Source organism: Lipophrys pholis (genome assembly GCF_963383615.2).
Source record: "Lipophrys pholis genome assembly, chromosome: 12".
NCBI lineage: Eukaryota > Metazoa > Chordata > Actinopteri > Blenniiformes > Blenniidae > Lipophrys > Lipophrys pholis.
The window spans coordinates 3280932-3306054 of record NC_137641.1 but is presented as its reverse complement, the minus strand read 5'-3'; the positions used below and the strand labels follow the sequence as shown (position 1 = coordinate 3306054).

Below are 25123 nucleotides of genomic sequence, written 5' to 3'. Positions count from 1 at the left end.
TGGCCAAAAGTTGTGAGAATGACACCAATATTACATTTTCACACAGTCTGCCGCTTCGTCTGCTGATCAGCTCAACTGCAATTAACTGCAAAGTCCCTCTTTGATACCTCCGTTAACACCGTGTGGGTGTTGATCAATCCGTCATGACTTAGAATAACCGACTGGACACTTTGAAAGGAGGACGGTGTGTGACATCATTGTTCCTCTTCTGTTAACCGTGGTTACCTGTAAGAAAACCTGTGCAGTCATCACTGCACTGCACCAAAGGGCCTAACGGGGACGTTTATAGCCGCCAGTAAAATTGCACCTCAGTCAACCATCTATCAGATTATCAAGGACTTCAGGAGGTTCAGTTGCTGCCAAACAGGCTCCAGGGCGCCCAAGAAAGTCCAGCAAGCGCCAGGACCGTCTCCTAAAGTTGCTTCAGCTGCGGGATCGGGCCTCCACCAGTGCAGTTTGCTCAGGAATGGCAGCAGGGAGGTGTGAGGGCATCTGCAGGCAGAGTGAGGGTAAGACCTTTGGAGGAAGGCCTGGTGCCAAGAAGGGCAGCAAAGAAGCCACTTCTCTCCAGAAAACGATCAGGGACAGACTGATATTCTGCAAGAGGGACAGGGATTGGACAGCTGAGGACTGGGGTGAAGTCCTTCTCTCCGATGAATCCCCTTTCCGATTGTTTGGGGCGTCAGGAAAAAAGCTTGTTTGGAGCAGACGAGGTGAGCGCCACCATCACTCCGGTCTCACGTCAACAGTAATCGATCCTGAGACCTTTCATGTGTGGGGTTGCTTCTCAGTCGAGGGAGTGGGCTCTCTCACAATCTGGCCTAAAAACACAGCCATGACTCAGGAATGGTACCAGAACCTCCTCCCAGAGCAACTTCTCCCAACCCTCCAAGAGCAGTCTGGTGATGAACAATGTCTTCTCCAGCATGATGGAGGACCATGCCATAAAGCAACAGTGAGAACTAAACGTCTCGGGGAACAAAGCATGAAGAGTTTTGGGTCCATGGCCAGGAAATTAATCCCATTGAGAACGTGTGGTCAATCCTCAAGAGGCGGACAAACAAAAACCCACAAATTCTGACAAACTCCAACCAGTGATTATATAAGAACAGTCAGGAGTTGGTCCAGAAGGTGATTGACAGCCTGCCAGGGACAATTGCAGAGGTCTTGAAAAAGAAGGGTCAACTTACTGACTTTTTGCATGAACTCAATGTAATTGTCAATAAAAGCTTTGGATACTTGTGAAATGCTTGTAATTATATTTCAGTATACCTTAGAAACGTCTGACAAAAACACCTAAAACCCCTGAAGCAGCAGAACCTGTGAAAATGTAGTATTTGTGTCATTCTCAAAACTTTTGAACACGACTGGACACTCAGAACAGAACTTTATGAAAACGGTCCATCGCTGTGGGAACGAGGTGAAAAACACTTTACTGACATGCTACTGCGCCATGGCTGTAATATCAAGTTCTGCACATGCTCAGTAGAGACCATCAGAACCAGGGTCACCTCCGTGGTGTCATGACTCCCAGTCCATAGTCTCCTGGACGTGGTAGTTTTATTTTGACAGTCAGCTTAATAACAATCCAACTTGGTAGTCTTATTTTGACAGTCAGCATAATAACACTCCTACTTGGTGGTCTGTCCACTAGAATGTCCTCCCAGTGTTTGTGTTTAGAGCTCATTGTTCTCTGCTGTGTGTGTGTGCGTGTGTGTGTGTGTGTACGTGTGGTTTCAGGACAAAAACCAACAGCACCAACTAGTGGTCCGGCATGCTAACTACACAAGCCGATTCTGCTGAAGTTTCCTGAATGTTGACGCGTTGTTGTGAAACACAAAAATGAATTTTCTCTTGAAACATCGTCAGTTTTTTCCTGGTTTCCATGAAACGGAGACCGAGCATTTTCAAGAAGTCGTTTCCATTGAGAAGTGTTTTTTTTTTTTAAAGTTTCTCCCATTTCTACAGAGTTGGGAGTATTTTTGAAAAGTTCCACCTGAAGAGCCATTTTGAAAAACTTGCGTTCTCAGTGGCTCCGTTGTCGTGCGAACAAGACGCCCAAAACGCTGCAGAACTTTTACATTTTGACTGATTGCATCGTTCTCGTGTGGCTTCATTACAAACAACCACCAACTGCACCCACTAGTGGCCCAACATGACAACTACACTGTCAGCAATTCTGCCGTCTCCATGGAAACCGACATCGTTTTCAAAATGCTGCCTCGTCAACATGAAACTTTTCTGAAATGACAAACGATGCGTTTTCACTGGAAACGTGTGAACGTTAAACTCCACACTGGATCGTTAACTTGAACCTTTTCCATGTTTAGCGTGAATATAAACACTATATATATATATATATATATATATAGTGTTAATATAAATATATAAACAGGTTAAAACTTGAAAATAAGTGAATTATGTTGCGTCCATATTTATCCATTTATCTCGCGAGCTAACCGAGTAGGACTAGTGTAGTTCACTTTGAACCACCAGGTGGCGCTGTCCTCCGTGACCTTAGCTAATGTGAACAAGCAGCGACTGTCGCCGCTGCGAGGCGTAAGAGTTTCTTGTGAGGAAGAACTTTGCACGACGCTGCGGTGGTGTTGAGAGATTTTATGTGGCCTCATGTTACCTGCTGAGGTTCAATCATATTTTACACAACGTCACAATCAGGGTGGCGGCGGCGGCGGCGGCGGCAGCGGCCTCCAGTTCGTTGTTTCCTCCGGTTAAAACTCGCCAGCTCAGTTTGATACGAAATCGGTCCTTAAAAATTTTCAGCTTTTTTCCCCCCGACGCTCCGTTTGTTCCACTTCAACACACGACACACAAAACCAAAAAGGGAAAAAAACAAAGTGAACAGGAAGCAGTGACACGGTGGGAGTGGCGGGAAGCGTCGGCTCCTCCTTTAAAGTGAAAACGGCTGAAAAGCAGCAGCAGCAGCAGGTTCCCCTCCTCGGCCGTCGGACTTCCTCCAGAGAAACAACAGAAAAACAGCACGTAGTGGTCGAGCGCGGCGGGAATCTGCTCGTTGCTATTTACAATCGTTTATTAACATCAGCTCGTCTAAAACTGCTAATTCACCTCCCACTAGTTTGATCTGGATATATTGATAATTTCTTTTTGAAAGGGGGCGTGGTCTTCTTCCTGCCTGTGAGGAAATTGTGTAGAATGAGAGGAGGAGGAACTGCGGGGGGGAGGGGGGGTTGCTGATGGGTGTGGAGAGGGAGGGGGAGGGGTTATTAGTCATCTTAATGCAGGGTGGGGGTGGGGGTTCAGATTTTAAGGGTTTTTATAGTTTCGGCTCGTTTCTTCAGGAGGTCGGCGGCCTCCTGCAGTGAGCGCAGGTAGCTGCTCTGCACCTTGTCCATGGCGCTGCGCACGAACGACGCCTCCTCCTGGAACAACAAACAAACAAACAAACAAACAAACAAACAAACAAACAGGGCAGAGGTTAGAAGGATTAAAAAAACCTCTTTTAAACTCGTTTCCATGAACCGGGCCAAAGAAATAATCTGGAGTAGCTTCTTCTGATGGATGCAGAGGAAGAGGAGGAAGAGGAAGAGGAGCATCCACACCGACCTGTGTGTGTCCCTCCAGCGTCAGAGCAGCCAGCTTCAGCGCCGTCACCATCGTCTCCTGCAGCTTGATGAGCTCCAACGCCTCCGACAGCAGATCCTGCAAACCGGCCGTCAACTCCTGGAAGCCACAGACCACCACCGGCTGAGGAAGAGGAGGGGGGGAGGGGGAACGACGATCAGGAAAACGTTCTTTGTTTGGTTTTCTCGTCTGTCCCTCCAGAAACCTTCTGAATTCTGCATCATGGAAAATCTAAATCAAGTAAATTTTCAGTCGAAAGATTTACAGTTGTGCTCCTAAGTTTCCATACCCCGGGAGAATCTATGATTTCTTGGCCGTTCTTCAGAGAATATGAATGAAAACACAAAAGCCTTTCTTCCACTCATGGTTGATGGTTGGGTGAAGCTATTTATTGGCGAACAACTGTGTTTATTCTTTTTAAATCAAAATACCAAATGACCCTGATCAAAAGTTTACATACCCCAGTGACTTTGACCTGGTAACAAGCACAAAAGTGGACACAAACAGGTTAGAATGGGTAATCCAGGTTCCCATCCTGACCTGTGACCTGTTTGTTTGTAATTAGTGTGTGTGTATAAAAGGTCAGTGAGTTTCTGGGTTTCTGACAGAACATTCATCTTTCATCCAGTGCTGCACAGACGTTTCTGGATTCTGAGTCATGGGGAAAGCAAAATAATTGTCAAAGGATCTGCGAGAAAAAGGTAATGGAACTGCATAAAACAGGACAGGGGTATAAAAAGACATCCAAGGAATTGAGAATGCCAATCAGTGTGTTCAAACGCTGATGAAGAAGTAGAAAATGAGTTGAAACCAAACCATGGTCAGGTACACCAGCAAAGATTTCAGCCACGACTGCCAGGAAAGTTGTTCGAGATGCAAAGTAAAATCTACAAATAACTTCAGCTGAAATCCAGGACTCTCTGGAACATCGTGGTGTGGCTGTTTCAAGATACACAATAAGGAGGCAGTTAAAGAAAAATGGGCTGGATGGTCGACTCGCCAGAAGAAAGCCATTTCGGCAATGTCACAAAGTATCCCGCTTCCATTACGCCAAACAGCACAGAGACCAGCCTCAACACTTCTGGAACAAAGTCCTTTGGAGTGATGAGACCAAAACTGAACTTTTTGGCCACAACCATAAACATTACATTTGGAGAGGAGAGTCAACAAGGCCTATGATGGAAGGAACACCATTCCTACTGTGGAACACGGATGTGCATCACTGATGTTTTGGGATCTGTGAGCTACAGGGGCACATGGAACTAGGCCAAAATTTATGGCAAGATCATTGCAGCATGTAATCAGAAAATACTGGAGGAAACTTTGCACTCATCTGCCTGGAAGCTGCACATGGGACGTTTATGGACATTCCATAATGACAATGATCCAAAACACGAGGCCAAGACCTGTCATTGGCTACAGCAGAACCAAGGGAAGGTTCTGGAGTGGCCGTCTCAATCTCCTGACCTCAGCATCATTGAGCCACTCTGGGGAGATCTCAAACATGCAGTTCATGCAAGACAGTCCAAGAACTTACAAGAACTGGAGGCTTTTTGCCAAGAAGAATGGGCAGCTTTGCCATCAGAGAAACTAAAGAACCTTATCCACAACGACCACTAAAGACTTGAAGCTGTCATTGATGTTAAAGGGGGCAATACATGGTATTAACAACTGGGGTATGTAAACTTTTGATCCGGGTCATTTGGGTACTTTCTTTTGTCATTTTGATTTAAAAAGAGTAAACACAGTTGTTTGCCAATAAATAGCTTCACCCAACCAGCAACCATGAGTGGAAGAAAGGTTTTGTGTTTTCATTCATATTCTCTGAAGAACGGCCAAGAAATCATAGATTCTCTCCCAGGGTATATAAACTTATGAGCACAACTGTAAGTGTCAGATTTCCTGGAGCAGAAGATGAAAATCATCTGGGGATGAATTTATCACGCCGACCCAGCAGTGATCCTAAACTTCTATCTCTACACCTCAGAGCTTGAGGATCAGTTTAAAAGGAGTCGGACGGTACCAGAGCCGTGTTGGCGTCCTTTTTCTTCTTCTTCTTCTTCTGTAGACTCGTCTTCAGCGGCCGAAGGATCTTGGCACAGTAGCTAACCACGAACGACACTATGCAGACCGTCTGGGGGGGAACAACATGCCACACAGCGTCAGCCAATCGGAGCACAGCCCCAGCAGGAAACAGGAAGTGGAGCCGCTGCCGCCTCTCTCTTACCTCCACGAAGAAGACAAGGTTTTCTAATAACGACGGATGCGTTTTCAACTTGATTCCGGTCATTTCCAAGAAATCCCCTTTGCATTTATTCAGGATTTCTGGAAGGAAAAGTTCACAGGTGAAGGTTACAGGTAAAGCCTACAGGTAAGGTTACAGGTAAAGCCTACAGGTAAGGTTACAGGTAAAGCCTACAGGTGAAGGTTAAAGGTAAAGCCTACAGGTGAAGGTTAAAGGTAAAGCCTACAGGTAAGGTTACAGGTAAAGCCTACAGGTAAGGTTACAGGTAAAGCCTACAGGTAAGGTTACAGGTAGAGGTTCACCTGCCTGGTCTGGACCCACACTCACCTTGAAGCTGAACTACTAAAGACTTGAAGGTGTTGCAGATCTGGGTCTGCAGCTCCGACGACTCGTCTGGGGAGAGAAAACCACCAAGGTGAGTGACAGTTTGGACGGCGTGTGGGCGGAGCTGTGCACCGATTGGTCGGTTCCTCACCCAGTCCGGCCGCCTCCAGCTCCTGCAGGTGAACCGACAGGTGCAGCGCCGCTGCCTGGCACTGACAGCAGCCGCTGGCCAGAGCTGCAGACAGGCGGGTGGAGGGCGGGCCCAGCAGGGGGAACTGCCAGCAGAACAGGAGAACACAGGGTCAACGCCAATCGTCCCTCTGGCCCCTACCTGTACGCGTCCCTCTGCCCCCTACCTGTACGCGTCCCTCTGCCCCCTACCTGTACGCGTCCCTCTGCCCCTCACCTGTACGCGTCCCTCTGCCTCCTACCTGTACGCGTCCCTCTGCCTCCTACCTGTACGAGTCCCTCTACCCCCTACCTGTACGCGTCCCTCTGCCTCCTACCTGTACGAGTCCCTCTACCCCTTACCTGTACGCGTCCCTCTACCCCTTACCTGTATGCGTCCCTCTGCCTCCTACCTGTACGAGTCCCTCTACCCCCTACCTGTATGCGTCCCTCTGCCTCCTACCTGTACGCCTCCCTCTGCCTCCTACTTGTACGCCTCCCTCTGCCTCCTTCCTGTACGCCTCCCTCTGCCTCCTTCCTGTACGCGTCCCTCTGCCTCCTACCTGTACGCGTCTGCCTCCTACCTGTACGCGTCCCTCTGCCTCCTACCTGTACATGTTTGTCCGCTGTCTGCGCAGCCGTCTGCAGAGTCTGGCTGAGCTGCGTCAGCAGGCTGCAGAGCAGTGAGCTCTTCTCCAACACTCCGTTCTCGTTGCCGATCTCAGAGTTCTGCTGCGACTGCGAGTGCCCGAGTGCAGACAGGCAGGCCAGGAGGCGCAGAGTCAGCGAGCGGATCCTGAGCCACACCGACTCCTCCTCCAGGGACTGGCGCCGCTGCTCCTCCGTCAGCTGTCTGCACCAACAACACAAAGCTCAACCCAGGACCACACTCAAGCAACTTTGAACCTGGAGTTTATCACCGTTTTATCAACCCTCTCCTCACAAACTCCGCTGTCTGTTGGCCACTCACTTTATCAACAGGAATATCCAGCAGACTCAAAAACTCTTTTACATCAGCAGACATTTGTCTGCTCCATCATTTTAAATAGGTCAGTGTGTGTATGGCATGAACATTTTTCTTTCCAAATCCATGTGATACAAGCTGCCCATCAGAAACACCGTACTTTAAAGGTTATACGGGCGACCTGTCTAAATGATCATTTAAAAAAAATAAAGGTGCAACATATAGTCCATAAATTACGGTAGCTCTTTGTATTGGTGGCCCGGAATTACCCTATTTTTCAGACTATAAGTCACATAATATAACTTGCACTCTTCATGGAGATATTTTTCTTACACAATCAAATACAGTCATAATGGAGGGTTTTCTGTGGTAAAGTGGCGATTAAAAAAAAAGAAAAAAAAAAAAAAGGGGGGGCTCATATTGTGGATTAATGGCCAGTTAAGTTCACCTGGCCTGTTTACCTGTCTTTGGGGTCCCAGCTTGTGAACACCGTCAGGTCTCTGTTGTCCCTCATGTTGTCCCAAGGGATGTCGTCCTCCTCTGCAGACAGAGACATGGCCTTCACACTTTCCTCCAGACTCAAAACGCTGAAAAACACCAAAACACACATAACCAATCAAACACAAGGAGCTGGGGGTTACAGGAGGAGGCGAGGTCTGGGATCTTTTTCTCACATATCTGCCTCCAGAAACAGGTCCAGCAGCATCCTCTCCGTGCGGACTTGAGCGAAATGCAGCGACTGATTCAACCTGTTCCTCAGAGCAATGAACTCAGGGATTTTCTCAAAGGCGCCGTACTTGTAGGCCTGGATGATGTATTCTGAGGTCTGGAGGAGGAGGAGGAGGAGGTTAGAGGGGATTGTAGGAGCCGGCCTGGTTTCCTTCACAGTCAAAGCTAACTTACATCTTTCTGGTTGGAGTGGAAAAACCTGAGGGAGAAGTTACAGGACTGAGAGGCTGCAGCGAACTGACCCAGAGACTCAGCGTAGCGGGTCAGCAGGAACCTGAAAAACACAAAAGTTACTTTTCCAACGAGCATCTTCCTGCCCCTTTACTGGCATTTCAATTAGATCTAGGATGTATGTTTATAAATGTGTGAATTAGAGTTTTTTTTGTAAATCTATTTTCATAAAATTATAACTAATTACTTTTAATTACTATTATCAAAATGTTTATATGTAGATTTATATATGTATGTGGAGTGTATGTATTTGCACTAGTGCTGTCAAAAATAAGATTAATTGAATTGAAATGTTTAATTCGTTAAAAAAGGTTTTTATGTAATTAACATAGTTTTGTTTACTTCCGTTTTTTCCCCCCTTTCCCTCCCTTACCAGAGCAGCAGCATGAGCAGCGTCTCTGGATGCAGCCCTGTGACTACAGAGCAGAACAATACCGAGTGGAATAATATTAAAGCAGAAAGTTTCACTTTAAAAGTTCCCCGAAGGCTGATTGAGAAAGCGAAGGTCATTAGTTTTACTTTGAAAAGCTGAATTTAACGACCACAGAAGTAATTCTGCAGCAAAACAACAGGTTGCCATGTTGGCTGACCAGGAGCCTCCAAACTGTTAAAAGCTGGAGGAAAGACTGGTAAAATATGAATTTCTCCTCTTTCTCTCTGGCTCTCTGTGTGTGTGTGTGTGTGTGTGTGTGTGTGTGTGTGTGTGTGTGTGTGTGTGTGTGTGTGTGTGTGTGTGTGTGTGTGTGTGTGTGTGTGTGTGTGTGTGTGTGTGTTACAGTATATTATTGCCACTTTGTTCATGTAATAACTTTACAACTTTGTTTCTAGAAATATTAATATTCGGATAGTGGTGGACCTGCACTCTAACAAAACCCAAAGTGATGTTAGATGTTAATTAATTAATTGATTAATTGATGTTTTTATTGTTTTGCTGATCTTAGAGAGAAACAGTTTCATGCAAAGCTAAAAGAACCTTTTATAAAAATAGTCTTTGAATTAAAATGTAGTCTAATATAGTGTGTGTTGAGTCGACGTTGATTCGGTGGTTTTCTCTGAATAAGTATCCATTACAAGCGATGCGATTAATTACAGAAAATTGTACAATTAATTAATGACGGCGCTAATTTACGATAAGTTTGAAATATTACATTTGTGAAATTTATTAATAAACAAAACCTTGGAGGAGGAAATTACATTAAAGTCACCAAATACATTCATAACAGTGAAAAAAACCAAACATCTTCATTTCCCTTTGGCAGGACATAAATTGCAAAAATACAAAAAACATTTCAGTTTTTAAAAGTAATTATAACTTTTTCAGCAAAATAACTAACACTTTTTGGTGAAATTGAAAAATGTCCAATATTTATGAAGCTCCTTTGAAAGTGATGCAAATCATTAATTTAATTTTGTTCTCTAGTTGCAGATTCACCCGAAGGCAAAAAATCTTTTTAGGTTTCTGAGAGTAGATTTTAATAGTAATTAAAATATGAAAGAAATCAAACTTTAATTTGACAAACAGCGATGTTTGCTTCACATAAGATAGAAACACTGTTCGAATGAATAATATAATAGAAATAGACATTATTCCTCCCAAAAAAATGATTAAAAGAGAAGGTGAGTGTGACGATGATGAAGGTGTGTGTGTGTGAACCGACCCGATGGTGTCGTGCTGCACATGCTTGGCGTCCAGGCTGGAGTAGAGGTCGACCACCGGCTCGAAGGCTCCCAGCTGACAGTAGAGGAGCAGCAGCAGCAGCTTGAACTGGGCGTTGGAGGGACTGTGGGACAAACCCTCCAGCAGTAGGCCAAGACTCTGCCAGGCCATGTCCTCGTCCCCTAAACACACACATACACATTAACCCGACACTCTTCTGTGTGCAGTTCGACCCGTTTCTGGATTAAAACCAGAACGCAGATCTACAGTTGAGCTAAAATTTTTTCCCCTCAGGATGATGAAGCTGTGACCTGCCCTCCTCCACCTCCAACTCGCATGTACAAGTAGTACTACTAGTAGTAAACAACATTTTAATCAATTTAATAATAATAATAATAACAATTTTGTATCACGACCCTCCAGTTCAGAATTATTCTCAGTGGGGAAACGAAAATAGAAAAAAACAAAACAAATTAAAGCTGCAAGCATCGTTGGACGGGACCTCGCCCCCTGGCCCGTCGGGGTCGGCCCAATCGCGGCCTCTGGCCCCTTTAAATGTTCTTCACCTGAAAGTTACACAGGTTCCTCCCCAGGTGTCCCTGACCTGGAATCTGGTCTTATCTCACATGCTAATATGCTAAGCTAACTAGCATAGCATTAGCATTAAAAAGCATGCCATCTCCTGCTCCTGCTCCTCCTCCTCCTCTTCCTCCTGATCCCCCCCCTCATCCCGCTCCTCCCCTCCTCCTCCTCCCAGCCTTTCTGCTCGGTCCCTAAAAAACCCTGGGTTTTCACTTGAAACCCGATGAAGTAAATGGTGCCAGAATCTAAAATAGATTATCTAGAGATTAGAAACATTTAAATGTTCACAGGTTTTCTAGAGATATCTGGATCAGACTTTCCTGATGAGTTGCATAAAAACGGGAGAAAACAGTGAAACTCACCGGTTTCCTTCCACAGGTCGATATAGACGTGAGCTGCCATCAGACAGTACATATCTGAGAACTGCAGCTCCGTCTTCAGAGCGTTTGTACCTGAGAAACACACCACAAGTCAGAAACGACTAGAGAAGTTCGGAAAATAAAAACAATAATACCGTAATCTCTGGACTATCAGCAACATTCTGTGAACCCTGCAGCTTAAACGACGACGCAGCTAATTTATGGATTTTTAGGGGTTAACAGCTTCATGCTGCATTCAGGTGCATCACGTAACTCCGACCTTTCTTTTTATATTTGTTGGGTAGCTTATGTTCAGGTTCGCTCATGTTAGAATGATATATTTTATTTCTTTTCTTTAAAAAAATTCTCCAAGTGCTACAAGCAGCAACAAAAACACCTACAATTACAAATTTAATAATAAAGAGTCTGTAAAGAGAGTTAACTTTTCCAAAGGACAAGTATGAGTACTAACTTTGAGCTCCTTGATACCACAGAGTACCAATACGAGTACTTATTAAATGCCTAATTAATACTGCCTTGGCTGTGTGTTGTCGCCACACACCTCGACCTTTAACTTGTGATCTCTGACTTCTGACCCAACGCCACCGTTTCACCTGGAAACGGCGCCGCACTGCTGGACGTAAACAAACTCACCAAACTTGAGTCCGTGGCGGTAGTGCGCCTTGAGCTCCGCGATGAGCTGCAGCTTGCCGTCCGGGTGCAGCGCGTGATGCAGCCCGAGCGCCCGGCGCAGCTGACACACACACAGGTGTCTCTGCAGGGCATTGGTGTCATCGGGGAAATGCAGCCCGTCGTCCGCCGGCTCGCCCAGAGGAACGGCTTCGCTCAGGCGGTTGATGAACTGCAGGGAGAGGAGGCGCATCACGTCACGCGGCGCCGCCTCACGCCGCCGGGGGCGCACTGCAGACACTCACCTGGACGTGCTGGTCGGGAGGGAGTAGGTGGAGATACAGCTTCAGGTCGGTGATACAGCACGGCTTGTCCCCGAACTGGCCAAAGATCTGGACCATGAGCTCCAGAGGATCTCCTGGTGAGAGAACAACACAGTCACACACACACTACAGACACACACACACTACAGACACACACACACTACAGACACACACACACACACTACACACACTACACACACTACACACACAGGCAGGAGGAGGGAGTTTTACCCAGCTGGCTCTCTTCAGGGAGGCCTCGTTCTCTCAGGCGGTGCATCAGATCCAGACGAGCCAGGTACGGTCCTCTGAGCAAGCGAGACTCTTTACAGTCTTCTACTTTGATTCTGTCCTCCACAAACCTCACCACCTCGGCCACGGTGTGATGGACCAAGCCCTCCGGACAGCTGCACACACACACACAAGCTTTAACGTACTGCAGGTCACATAATGTCGAAAGAAAAGAACATCAACCCAAAAACCACAACAACGATTCAGCCCTTCATTAATGTTTGTTCTGAAAGCGTGATGATCACAGCGACCGTTAACTCCTATTGACAGTGTTCAGTAGAAAGTCATCATGAAAAACGAGGCTGCACGTCGCAAGGGGAATGCAACGCTGCAATTTGTCAAGGCAACGTGACGCTAGACAAAAATGTAACGTCACACTCGTCATGACGCTGTACACATGGTCACGGAAATGTGACGCCACCCTTCGCTGTCAGAAAGGTGGAGCCGCAGAACGGTGAGTCAGCACATTGTCACAGACACAGGACGACAAAATAATGGAAAGCTGAGCAGGTTGTGGCGGAAACAAAAAGTCGCGCATGTTGTGGCAAAATCTGGACGTCGTCACGGAAACGGGACGCTCCACACGTTGTCATTATCGGTAGTCATGGCAACACATCTACTCAATGTCCCATTTGAATCATAACTCGGCCTTTGAATTGATGGGAGCTGCTGGAAGCCGTAATCCAACAACAAATCACATTTTGTTCACTGTTTTCGTTCTGCGTAGAAAGTTCCCGTCCACTCACTGTTCACCGTCTTCCGGCGGACTCCACGACTGATCGATGAGGTGGAAGAGGGAGTCGAAGTAGGCGGGGTAGAACTGCCAATCATCAGGGCTGCAAACCAAAGAAGAGCAGGTAACAGGTATGTTATTAACAGAGTGGGTCGGTGTCCTGGCCAATCTGAACTCTTCACTCACTTCTTGAGCAGCAGCTTGTGAGCGAGGGCGTTGCACTCGGGCCAGCGCTGCAGCCGCCGGTAAAGCATCATGCACTTGTTTTCTCTGCTCTGCAGCTCGCTGGTCAGTTTCTCTGTGGAAACAACAAGATGCTTTAACGTCTCCGTTATTCTCAGAGTCTCGGAGATCCTGCTCTGGGTTTCGATCTCCTCAACAAATTCTCTTCTAATCAGAGTCAAACTGACAGAATCAGGACGAGTTATAATGCGTTTTAGTTTAAATACTGAACTGGTAATGATTTGTACACTCAAAGCTTCAAATCGAAGGTGGAAGAAAAGGTGAATATGCAGGTGTATTCTTCAGTTTAGTTGTTTTTGTAAAGCTATATGACTAACTTATATCCATGAGCAATGATGTGAAGAGGAGTAAAGAAAGAATAAAACTACTGAAATGTCACAGAAAAAAGTCTAAGAAACAAAAAAATGGCTAAAAAGAATGATAAAACTGGAAACATACCAGAAATAAAAGGTAAACATGACCCAACCCACTGAGCAACAGTGGCTCAGATGATGACGTCTTTAAGACAGAACCCCAGACACTTAATAAACCCTCAGGAACCCATTGGACTGATGACAGAACGTCCCATGAAAGAGAGAGGAGGGGCGTGAGGGTTGGCGAGAGGCGTGGGCGTGAGTGAGGGGCGCGGGCGGTTAGGGTGAGTGAGGGGCGCGGGCGGTTACGGTGAGTGAGGGGCGCGGGCGGTTAGGGTGAGTGAGGGGCACGGGTGGTTAGGGTGAGTGAGGGGCACGGGTGGTTAGGGTGAGTGAGGGGCGTGGGCGGTTAGGGTGAGTGAGGGGCACGGGTGGTTAGGATGAGTGAGGGGCGCGGGCGGTTAGGGTTCGTGAGCGTTGGGGTTCGTGAGGGGCGTGGGCGTTGGGGTTCGTGAGCGTTGGGGTTCGTGAGGGGCGTGGGGGTTAGGGTTCGTGAGCGTTGGGGTTCGTGAGGGGAGTGGGCGTTGGGGTTCGTGAGCGTTGGGGTTCGTGAGGGGCGTGGGCGTTGGGGTTCGTGAGGGGCGTGGGCGTTGGGGTTCGCGAGCGTTGGGGTTCGTGAGGGGAGTGGGCGGGGCGTGGGGGTTCATGAGGGGCGTAGTTACCTCCCAGAGGACCCCTGATGACGTCCAGAGCCTCCACACACTTTCCCAAACGCTCCAGGATCATAAAGTACAGCTGCACCTGCAGTCACACCAACAACACAAACAACAAACTCCTGTGAGTACGGACACAAACTGCCACCTCAGGTTTTCAGAAACGCTGCTCCTGGTTACTGCAGCTGTCGTAACCCGTAGTTCTGCACATGCTCAGTAGAGCCAATCAGAACAAAGTTTCCTCCATGGTGTCATGACTCCCAGTTCATATTCTCCTGGACTTGGTACTTTTATTTTGACAGTCGGCGTAATAACAATCCAACTTGGTAGTTTTAGTGTGACAGTGGTCTGTCCAATAGAATGTTCTCCCAGCGTTAATGTTTGCAGCTCATTGTTCTCTGCTGCGTGTGTGTGCGTGTGTGGTTTCATTAATAAAACTAACAACAGCACCAACTAGTGGGTCAATATGAAAATGACATCATATTGAGTGTCTCTGCCATTTCTATGTAAACGTGAAACGGAAACACAAATGATGCATTTTAATGGGAAACATTGTCGGAGCGCCTTAAAATATGTTTCCCCCGTTCCCATGGAGACGGACCGTTTTCCTGTTCCACAGTTTTCATAAAGTTGCTTCTCTGTTTCCATGGAGACCCAGTTGGAGAGTCTTCTATCATTTGTACTTTTCCTCCGTTTACACGGAGAGCGAGCCGGAGTGTTTTCAAAAAGTAGCACTTTCAGTGCCTCAGAGAACCATTCAACGGAAGGTTTCACTTCAAAATAAAAGGGATGTTTTATTTTCAGTTTGCTTCAACACAGACGATTTTTCATTTACGTTTTGTACGGAGACGCATGAAATGATCCAATTGAAATTTGAACGTTTCACAGCTGAAGATTAATCAAACTTTAATTTAATTTCACCCTCCAGGTCAGAATACATGATCATGATGACTGTTTTAAGGAGTGCAGTGACGTTTGGAAGAACTCAGGAAGTCCTCACCTCTGCCTCGGCCTCGATCTTCTCCTCCTTCACCATCTTCTCCACCATTCGCTCGGCCAGCGGCAGGAACATGGTCTGGGCCAGCTTCTCGTCCTGAGCAGAGATCGCCTGCAGCACAAACAAAACGTTATCCTGGCGGCTCGTCAGCGGAGCGGCGCTAACCGACGGGAGTGACGGGGCGTACCTGCATCACCAGGCTCATGACGGACCAGAAGTAGTAGGGGTTCTTGGGGACGATCTTGTACAGGGCCATGCCCGCCTGCGGAGGAGAGATCCTGGAGGTTACTGGAGAACAAAGCGGCGCCTGGTCGAGCTGAACGGCCGGCGTGACGCTGCCTCACCTGCTGCATCTTCTTGTACTCGCCCACGCGGGCGTACGCCATGAAGAGGTGCGAGTGGTACTCCTCACTCAGCGGGACCTTCTTCACCGCCGCCTCGTACAGCTTCGTCACCAGCTCCGCTGTGCAGGAAACCACACATTTAAAAATAAATGGCGCACACAAACAGGCTGGATTAAGGTCGGAGATCCACGTAGATATTTCCCCCCCCGAACTCAAACACTCGTTACTTTTCTTCTTGGTTTAGAGAAAACATCAACGGCTTTTCTCTGGATTCACCGAGTAATTTGGTTTTCATTTTCCTTGGATCAGCTCACTCTCCAGCTGTTCACCTCCTCCTCCAGCTGTTCACCTCCTCCTCCAGCTGTTCACCTCCTCCTCCTGGTCTGGTCGGTCCAGAAACCTTCAGTATTCTAAGTTTCTCGCTCCTCCTTGATTTTCCTCATTTGAACATTGGATCATAGGAGCTACATTCAGAATCTGCTGTGTCTGTGTGAGCTGGACTGGCTCCGCCCACACATGCCCATCTTGGGAAGAGGAGGAAGTACTTCCTCTCGTGGTGCCATGTGCCAGAGCAGAGCTGCTTAATTGTGGGAGGAGTCAAAGGGAGGGCCTACCTTGATTGGGATTGGCTGAACCCCCAATGACACTATATAGGGTTTGATTTCTGATTGGCTGGTTGGAGCAACACACTTTTTAAAACCTGAAACAAGCCAGGGAGAGAGAGGACAGACTGTCTTCACTTCTGGGACGTCAGTCCAAGTATGGGGACGATTAGTTCTGCTGGAGAACCTTTAGGAAGTGGATTTAGCAGGAAATGAGCTTTTATAACAACATTTGGATGAACCAAGTTCTGTCTAGTACAACCTCCAGCAGCACCTCCAGCATATTTTCCATTTCATGCATTTGTTATTTTAATTCCTTTTCTTGTCTTCATTTTTTCAATAACTCTGGGTATAATATATATTGTTTTATTATTCTGGATCCCTTCCCCACCTTCATGGGCTTTATGTTCATCTGATCTTTTTCTAGTCTCTGCAAGTCCAGGAGTGTGGTTTTAAAGTGTAAAGGGAGGGCAGTTCAGTTCATGGTGTGTTCCAATATATATGTGTATATATATAAAAAAAAAGGAAACGTCAGTGACTGTACATAATCCTTGTCCCATTTCTGTCAAAAAGAATATAAGAAGACATATTCAAGTGTGGACCACTGATATCTGGAGTAAAAAAAACCCAAAAAGATTAAAAGTTTTTATCTGCTTTTCTCCTCTTCATCCCTCCAGAAACACTAAAATCACCTTGTGGAAAAGTTACATATAAATTAGGGATGCACTGATACGTTTTTTCCAAAATGCGTAGTGTATGAGTATTTGCATTTGAGTACTCACCGATACCGAGTACTTAGGGCAATACACACATTTTTTTTCCCACAGATTTTATTTGAAAAACATTCCTACATTGTGATGTACTGACCTTCAAAATGAGTTATTTTAGGGTACTGCCACATTTACAGTAAGAAAACATTTCAAAAAAACTGTGTGTGTGTGTGTGTGTGTGTGTGTGTGTGTGTGTGTGTGTGTGTGTGTGTGTGTGTGTGTGTGTGTGTGTGTGTGTGTGTGTGTGTGTTGCACTCACGGCGGTGCATCTCTCTGTACAGGATGGTGAGCGCCTGCAGTGAGTTGTCGTCGGTGGGCTCCAGAGTGGCCACTTCCTGTGCCAGAGTGAAGGCCTCATCCTGCTTCCCGGTCCTCTGCAGGCCGATGGCCTTCAGCACCTGAACCAGGTGAGCCCCCCGCCCCCCCACCAGAACTACTCAGTTACACAGGAACCGATCCAACATCAGAAACCTCACGTCTTCTCACACGACCAGCTCCTCTGTCGTCAAGCTTTCACAATTTAAATATTCATTTTATTTATTTATTACGCTCTATTCTCCAGGATGAAAACGGATAAAACAGCCAGAAGAGCTAAAGCGGCTGAAAAAAAAAAAAAAGGATAAAGTAGCTAAAATAATATAATAATAATATAATAAAACAAAAATTATTAGAACTGCTCGTGTAGATTTTTCTGTCAGGAAATTTTTTTCAAAGAAAGGTGGAAAGAAAAATAAAGGAAAAAACTTTAAATAAGGAAAACTAAAAAGAATAAATAGTAAAAGAAAAAAGAAAAATGTGGGCGAATCATGAGGCTTTGCAATATGTCTCAAAATAAATGAAGAGATTTTTCTCCATTCATGCTCTGAATTCATGTTGAATATGAAGGAAGTGCGTCAGTGAGCGGAGAGCGACTCCTTGGGATGGTGAAACGAGAGAATCGCCCTGGAGACCTTCAGCTCCTCCTCCTCTTCCTCCTCTTCCTCCTCCTCACTCACCTTGGCACAGTGCAGGTCTTTGTGCTTCTTCAGCAGTTTGTCCGCCTGCTGGATGGCCATCTTGTTGTTGCCATTATCCAGATAATCTGAGAACAAAGACACAAATGGCAACTTTAATCCGAGATCCTCCGGCATCGGCGGTCCACACCGGTGGGAATCAAGTTTCACGGCAGCGACGCGCTGAGATCTTCAGCCGTCCCACGTGAAAAATGACGACCGTGGCAAAAAATCTTTGGTTTTAGTTGCACTGCGAGACCGGTTGTCACGGTGACCAAAGACAACCTGCTATGAAATGCTGCGGTGACCTGCGTCAGTCAACCAACTGATAGAACAGCAGGAATAGATGCTTTGAGGCTACGATGGAAATAAAAATACAAAACAAACAAAGGAATTTCTTCTGACCTGAAGCCTCAATAGTATAATATTATAATAGTATAGTAAAGGAAGCAAGTTGATTTTTTTTTATTGCCAATTTTGAGGAAAATTCTTTTCTACTTTGCATAAAATACAAGCAATATATGTAAGTTTTTTAATTTAATAGGAATCAAATCGGTTGTCATTATGAGATCTGTCTTATCGTTTCTATTGTATATTTATTATCGCGCTTTAAGCAAAACTATGTTTTATCCGATTACTCAATTAACTGATGGAATATTTCATAGAATACTGCATTACCAAAATATTTGATAGCTGCAGCTGTAGTGGGATGTAAACAAAAAGCTATAGGGGGTTTTTCTTCAAACTAGAGCTGCGACAACGAGTCACTAAACTCCATAAAATGTGATTATTAAAAGCGTTGGCGATGAATTTCATTATGGATTCACTGTGTCACGTGATTTAAGCGTCTCTGGCCATGTGGCGGAGCCGTTTACTCCACCTTCAGAGCTTCATCAGCGTTGGCCAACTGAAATAAAGTTTAAAAACAGAACCTCAGCCTGCAGAGCCAGTGGAACGGAGCGAGGCGGAGGCGGTACCGTAGAACCTGTGAGGACCTGGTAAGAGCGACCCCCTGTACCGGACACGTCTCTTTTGCCTGTTAACGCACCTTAATGAGGACAACCTGCCTGACGAGGACAACGGACAGGTTGTCCTCGTCAATTTCAAGCCGAGCGACACTGAAACGACCAAACTACTCGGGGCTGGACCGGATTATCGGAGTATTCAGATGTTGTGGTGTCAGGAGGTTAGTTTGAGATCTGAATCATCGTCGCTTCCTCGCAGCACAGAGCCGCTCTGTGGAGCCGCTCTACGTCAGTTTGACTTTCCCTTAACAGCAGAGGACATAAGGCCCGAGGGCCAAAACCCACTAAGAGGCTCCAGTCTGGTCCCACCAAGCAAGGAGGTTATAGAGGATTTATAAGTTTTATTTTGATATTTCATTGTATTTTGCACCAGAATGTTTCATGAAAATTTACTTTAAGATTGTCGTCATTTTCAGTACTAACCGTTTGATCTTGTAAAAATACAGATAATTTCATTACATCCACTGTGACAACAACAAAGAAAAGCTTGACGTGTAAATTTAAAGGTTATTATAGTAATATTTTACCAGTCTGGTCCACTCAGGATGAAACTGGACTGTATGTGCTCCCTCAAGTTTATTAATTCTGATTTAATAATTATTTTCTATACATCTCATATATGTGTGTGTGTATGTATATATTGTATACATCTTTGTATTGGCTCAGTTATGTGCTTTTAAATAACCAGAACACATTTGGTGTTTGGATCGTTCAATATTAACTGGTCTTACAATTTGAGATGTTTCTTTATTCTTTTTTTATCCGATTTATCGGGAAAATAAGTGACCGATTAATCGATTATCAAACTAATCGTTAGTTGCAGTAGGGTTATTCGGTATACCGGTACTGTATTGATATCGCGGTACTGACGCCTTTAAAACTTTTAAACTACACTGGGCCCAGCCGGTACCGGTACCGTTCAGCGTCACGGTTGTAATCTGCACCGAGGAGTCGTCGGTCTCTCTGTGGGGGGGCGTCGGCCGGCTGCTGCTCTTTCTGACTTTCCTTCACTCAGGATCTTGTAGACGTGGGAGCGTGGCGAATGACCGGGGATCCCTCCAGGAGAGCCATCGTGGAGGGTGGGCGCAAGATATTGACAGCTCTTTACGTGATCATGGGGGGTGGGGTTACAGGATGTTTTGGATAATCTAAACTGTGGAAAACAGCGCTCCGGTTTCCTTTTTTTATTTCTATTTTAATTTTTTTTGCGCTCCGGTTTTCGAGAGCTGTGAAAAAAAAAATGGCCGAGACGGGGTGGGGGCTCCCGCGCTCCGACCCGAGATCCGCAACTGAATAAGCTCTTCATACTCGACCTTATTTACCAACAAACATTCCTGGACACAACTTCAAAATAAAAGTCAAAACAACGCATTTTCAAAACAATCTTCTCCCAACCGAGCTTGTACTTTGAAAAGAATACCGGATGTGCCTGCGTCAATGACATGGCGTTTGCTTCCATGTGAGAGTGTGAGAGTGAGCATGGGTAACTGACTCAAACGACCTGTGGAAACTCTGTAAAAAGAAATAGAGTGCATCACTAACAGAGCAGCAAAGAGCAAGAGTCTGAAAGAGAGGAATAAAAGAGAGAGAGAGAGGGAAGGGAAACAATGGCTGCTGCTACATCCACATCTCTTTTTATTTGGAAAAGTATTGAAATACATGTTGGTGTCGGTATCGGTACCAAAATGTTGGTATCGTGACAACACTAGTTTGCAGCCCTACTCCAAACACAGGACTGCCACATCGAGGGCCCTGTTCACGCTACGCTAGTTTCTATTCCGTGGAATCTTACGTTTTACTCTGACATTTTATTGTTGCGCAATCACATCGACGAGCTGCGATTCATATAATCCATCAATGAAAACGTACAAAAACAGCTAGAGACAAAAACAACCAGATGCCCATCACACACACACACACACACACACACACACACACACACACACACACACACACACACACACACACACACACACACACACACACACACACACACACACACACACACACACACACACACACACACACACACACACACACACACACACACACACACACACACACACACACACACACACACACACACACACACACACACACACACACACACACACACACACACACACGAGCTTTTAATTATTCTGATTTAACTTCACATCAACAACTCTTCAGAAAAATAATCTAGAAACATTTCAGTTATTTAGTTAAAAGCGGATTTTACTCACAATTAGGGTTGAAAAATTCCGGGAATTATCAAAGTTGGAAACTTTCCATGGGAATAAACGGGAATTTATGGGAATAATACAGAAATTTATAAGATTGCAGGTTGGCCCTCAACAGGGAACCTAAATATAGTTGGTGAAAATATATTGTAGCATAATCATGTTTAAACAACCAGATTTAATGCAAGTACACTCCTCCATCACATGCACACAGCACTGCTTACTGCAGGGCTACTGAGGCCACGCCCCCTGCATGCACTAGTGAGGCCACGCCCCCTGCATGCACTATTGAGGCCACGCCCCCTGCATTCACTGTGCACTTCTCCATCCCATGCACAGATGATTGATTAAACCCTGGAGGCCACACTCTGAGCCTAAAGCACCAGACTATTGAAGCCACATAGTTGAGCCTGTGGATTATATGAAGTCAAGTAGGCTTTTTATTATATTATGGGGTAAATATATTTGCTCTATAATGGTATTACTGTTTAACTTGCAAAAATCTAATCAAAATGTATTCCTACAGTAGCTAGCGAGCTGGAAAGGTGGGCGCTAAATGTAAGTTATTTTTCACTTCATTGATCATTTAAGAGGCGAGCTTATTAGAGCGACCTCAACTGTGATGCTGCTTCTCCTTTCATTTAGAATTTAGAATGGGACTTTTTTTGGGGGGTGGGGGGAATTTTACTTTTTTATTGGGTGGGTGGGGGGGGGGGGGGGGGTTCATGTTCATGTTGTTCATTAAAATAATTGTTCATTGTTCAAGAATTAAAACTAAAGTTCTACTCAAATAAATCTGTTGAAATGTCATGTTTTTTTTTTTTTTTTTTTTTTTTAAATTGTATTATTTCACATGGACGTTTCCTTATGACAAAACACAAATATTTACATTTATGTTTGTATATGATAGTTTGTTTAAATTACCCCAAATTTCCAGGTAATTCCCATAAATTCCCTTAATTTTCATGGAAAGTTTCAAATTTGGAATATTTCCAGAATTCCCCAGCTTGACTTCCCATGGAAAGTTTCCAGAAATTTAGCATCCCTGTGGAACCCCACTCACAATACAGACAAAAGACCAGCAGTTTTAAGAAATACGAGCCGAAACATGCATCCACTGTGTTTTTCTTCCTGCATTGAGCCGAAAAGGAGTAAAAAGGAGTTCCTGAGACGTCGATCCCCGCTGGACCATCAGGACATATCAGAAGATTTAACGGCACAACGACCACGTGGTTCCCGAGAGCTTTTATATTCTCTCTATGTGGATTATTATTCATCATCCAGAGAGATTAAATCCAGTCTCTATGAGGCGTTCACTGACGGGAGCCCGCTCGGCTCAAAACAGACGTATTGAATGAAGCTCTGACGTTTCCGTCTAATCAAACGCTGCTAGTTCAGATATTTTATGGATAATCTGATATTTACCGCTCATTTTAGAAAATCTATTTTTAAAAAAGCGGCAAAATCTACTCAGAACCTACGACGACGTCTGGAATTAATGTATTTTAAAAAGGAAAAGAAAAATCTGTTTTTGCAGGTTAATTAATTAGATTAATAATTTTAATAAATAACTTATGAAGTAACAATATTAGATTGTTCGCTGATGTAGGAATGGAAATAATTACTGAAATTAAGCTGCAGAAGATTTTAAAACTCGTCAGGCTCCAATCAGGAAATATTAAAGTCTTGTGGATGTAACAGCAGGTAATCTGGTTAATTTCTTTTTAAATTAAATAAAAAATGCAGAGAAATTGCGAAACAAAACGTTTCTGTCCAGATTCAAGACCAAATCATTTATTGTTACATAACTTTTTAAAATACAAGTAGTAACCTTTGGTTACTTGACTATATGGACTACAGATAAGAGTAATAATAATAATAAACACTTTATTTGACGGCACCTTTCCCAGCACTCCAAACTACTGTAAAAACACCACAAGACAAGGAAATTTATACTTAAGTACTAAATTGAGTACTTAATAAATACCATAAAACCTTCGTAATATGTAAACGTGCAGTATCAGTGTATGTCTACCATCTTCAGTGTATAAGATCATCAAATCATGTGAGCATGAGACTGAGTACATGAAAGGGTCAAAGGTCAGACGGGTGTCGCCAGGCTTGACCCTTGATGGAGGACGATCTCCTTCAAACGGCCTCCGTCCTGCGGAGCGTCACCATGGACCCGAAGCAGATCGTCCAATCAGAAGCCCGTACGATTGAAGATAATCAATCTGACCAGTGACGGTGCACGTCCATCCATCCATCCCCTCCCTCTTATTCGTCCCTGGGTGGTGGGGGTGTCAGTCTGAGCACCGTCACCCAGATCACATTACACCCATTAAGAACCTTCCTGCAGGTGGAGAGCCCACGGGAAGGTGGTGCCCGGCGTGGGACATGAACCCTCTACCTTGAGATGGAGAGTCTGATGCTCTACCAGCTGAGCTGGCTGGAGGCCCACAGTGCACGTCGTCTTTTAGATTACAATCGGCGCAAGTCATCGGTTTGAGTTATAACTTCTAAAACACGGATCTTTTGTTGTTATTTTTGATAAACAGATGACGTTTTCAAAAAGTTCCCGTGCAAACGTGAACATTTTCTACAATGAAAACGATGCCATTTCATTTGAAACGTTGGCGTGGGAAAACGGGAAGTCACTTCCTGTGACAATCCACCTCTGTTGTTCCCCGCCCACACGCCGCCTCCATTTCGCATAACCATGGTTACCGTCTGATCTTCCACACGTGTGAAAAGGTTTTTCTTTTTAAACGTGCTCCAGAGCAGAGGAATTTGAAAACACCCGATGATGTCATGGCCCCGCCTCTCGACCTATAACCCCGCCTCCCTCTCCGTGACGTCATTAACACCACCAACATGGCGGACTACCTGCTCCAGGTGGAGCTGCTGATGCTCGTCGCTTTAATAAGCACACATGCTGGATTTGCCCTTTTCTATGTTTTTTCATGCTCCGTGTCTTCTTCTCTGTTTCTGCGGCAGCGTTACAGCGCCACCTATAGGCCTGGCAGAGGTACTACACCGTTGTGAATTGGACAGGAAACTTTTTAAGAACGACTGAGAGAGATGGTTTTGGCTCATGGCTCAGACAATTGGCAGACTGACTCGTGACACCACCATGTGGTACAAGCTGGTATTACAATCAAAATATTTAAGGCTAGGATGCTAATGTTAGCAGGTAACTGAGGAGAATAGTGATTTCTTACACACAGAATGGGATTTTATAATACCTGCAAAAAGAGACATTTTTACAAACATCCCCCACAGTCCTCGGAGGAGTGTGAGAGCTCCACACAGTGTTTCCTGGGCTTACAGCCCCACGCTGCTCGGCTCACGGCTAGCTGCTACCTTAGCTCCGCAGCATTGTCCTCTACCTGGCTGCAGCGAGCTCACAGAGTCCCCGGCAGCCGCCGCTCCAGGCTGGGCGTTCCTCTCCGCGGGGGAGAGGCTGCCAGTCCGCACAGACTCGCCGCTTTCCCCGTCAAACCGCCCGCTGCGGAGCCGCTTCCCCGCTAACGAGCTAAGCTAGCTGTCAAAAAGCGCCCGCTAGCTCGAAGCTTCGCCTTTCAGGGTAAAATAGCAACAATCACACGAAATTCACGGACTGAACTCCGCCGGGACCGCGTGCAGGGGGAACCCGCTAAACGCGCCTCCGCTCGCAGACGCCCTCCACCCGCCGCCCGGCACACCCGGGGAAGGTGCCCTGTCATCGGGGCGCTGCGGGCAGCGGAGTCCCTGGCTGGAGCCGGAGGGGCCGGGGACGCCGGGAGAACTGGGGGGCCGCGCCGCTGACCGCCGGCCTCCGGCACCCGGCTGCAGGGCACCGTGGCGGCCGCGGGAGGCTCCGCGGCACCCGGACACACCGCTTCTCATTGAGGGCTTACCGTAGATGGGTCTGAGTCTGCGGTCGTTGGGGTCCTGCACATGGCCTCGCGCCGCCATGGTGGAGTTTACCTGCTGGGGGAACGTCTGCGCATGCGCACTGCGGCCGCCTGCGGGGATTAAAAGCTTTCC

At 45.9% G+C, this 25123-nt stretch overlaps 1 protein-coding gene across 1 annotated transcript; it reads right to left on the bottom strand.

Moving 5' to 3' along the window:
• Positions 1 to 2601: 2601 nt before the first annotated feature.
• On the bottom strand, positions 2602 to 25069 carry naa25 (N-alpha-acetyltransferase 25, NatB auxiliary subunit). The gene is made up of 24 exons (XM_080476374.1): positions 24994 to 25069; positions 17851 to 17936; positions 17115 to 17253; positions 15484 to 15602; positions 15327 to 15401; positions 15143 to 15250; positions 14152 to 14230; positions 13020 to 13131; positions 12847 to 12936; positions 12044 to 12216; positions 11795 to 11907; positions 11514 to 11721; positions 10863 to 10952; positions 9920 to 10100; positions 8205 to 8304; positions 7976 to 8127; positions 7763 to 7888; positions 6947 to 7190; positions 6321 to 6444; positions 6173 to 6238; positions 5828 to 5925; positions 5624 to 5734; positions 3583 to 3723; positions 2602 to 3398 (listed from the first exon to the last, which is right to left on the bottom strand). The coding sequence occupies exons 1-24, from the start codon at positions 25049 to 25051 to the stop codon at positions 3276 to 3278; spliced, it is 2916 nt and encodes a 971-aa protein (XP_080332500.1). The 5' UTR covers positions 25052 to 25069; the 3' UTR covers positions 2602 to 3275.
• Positions 25070 to 25123: the final 54 nt, after the last annotated feature.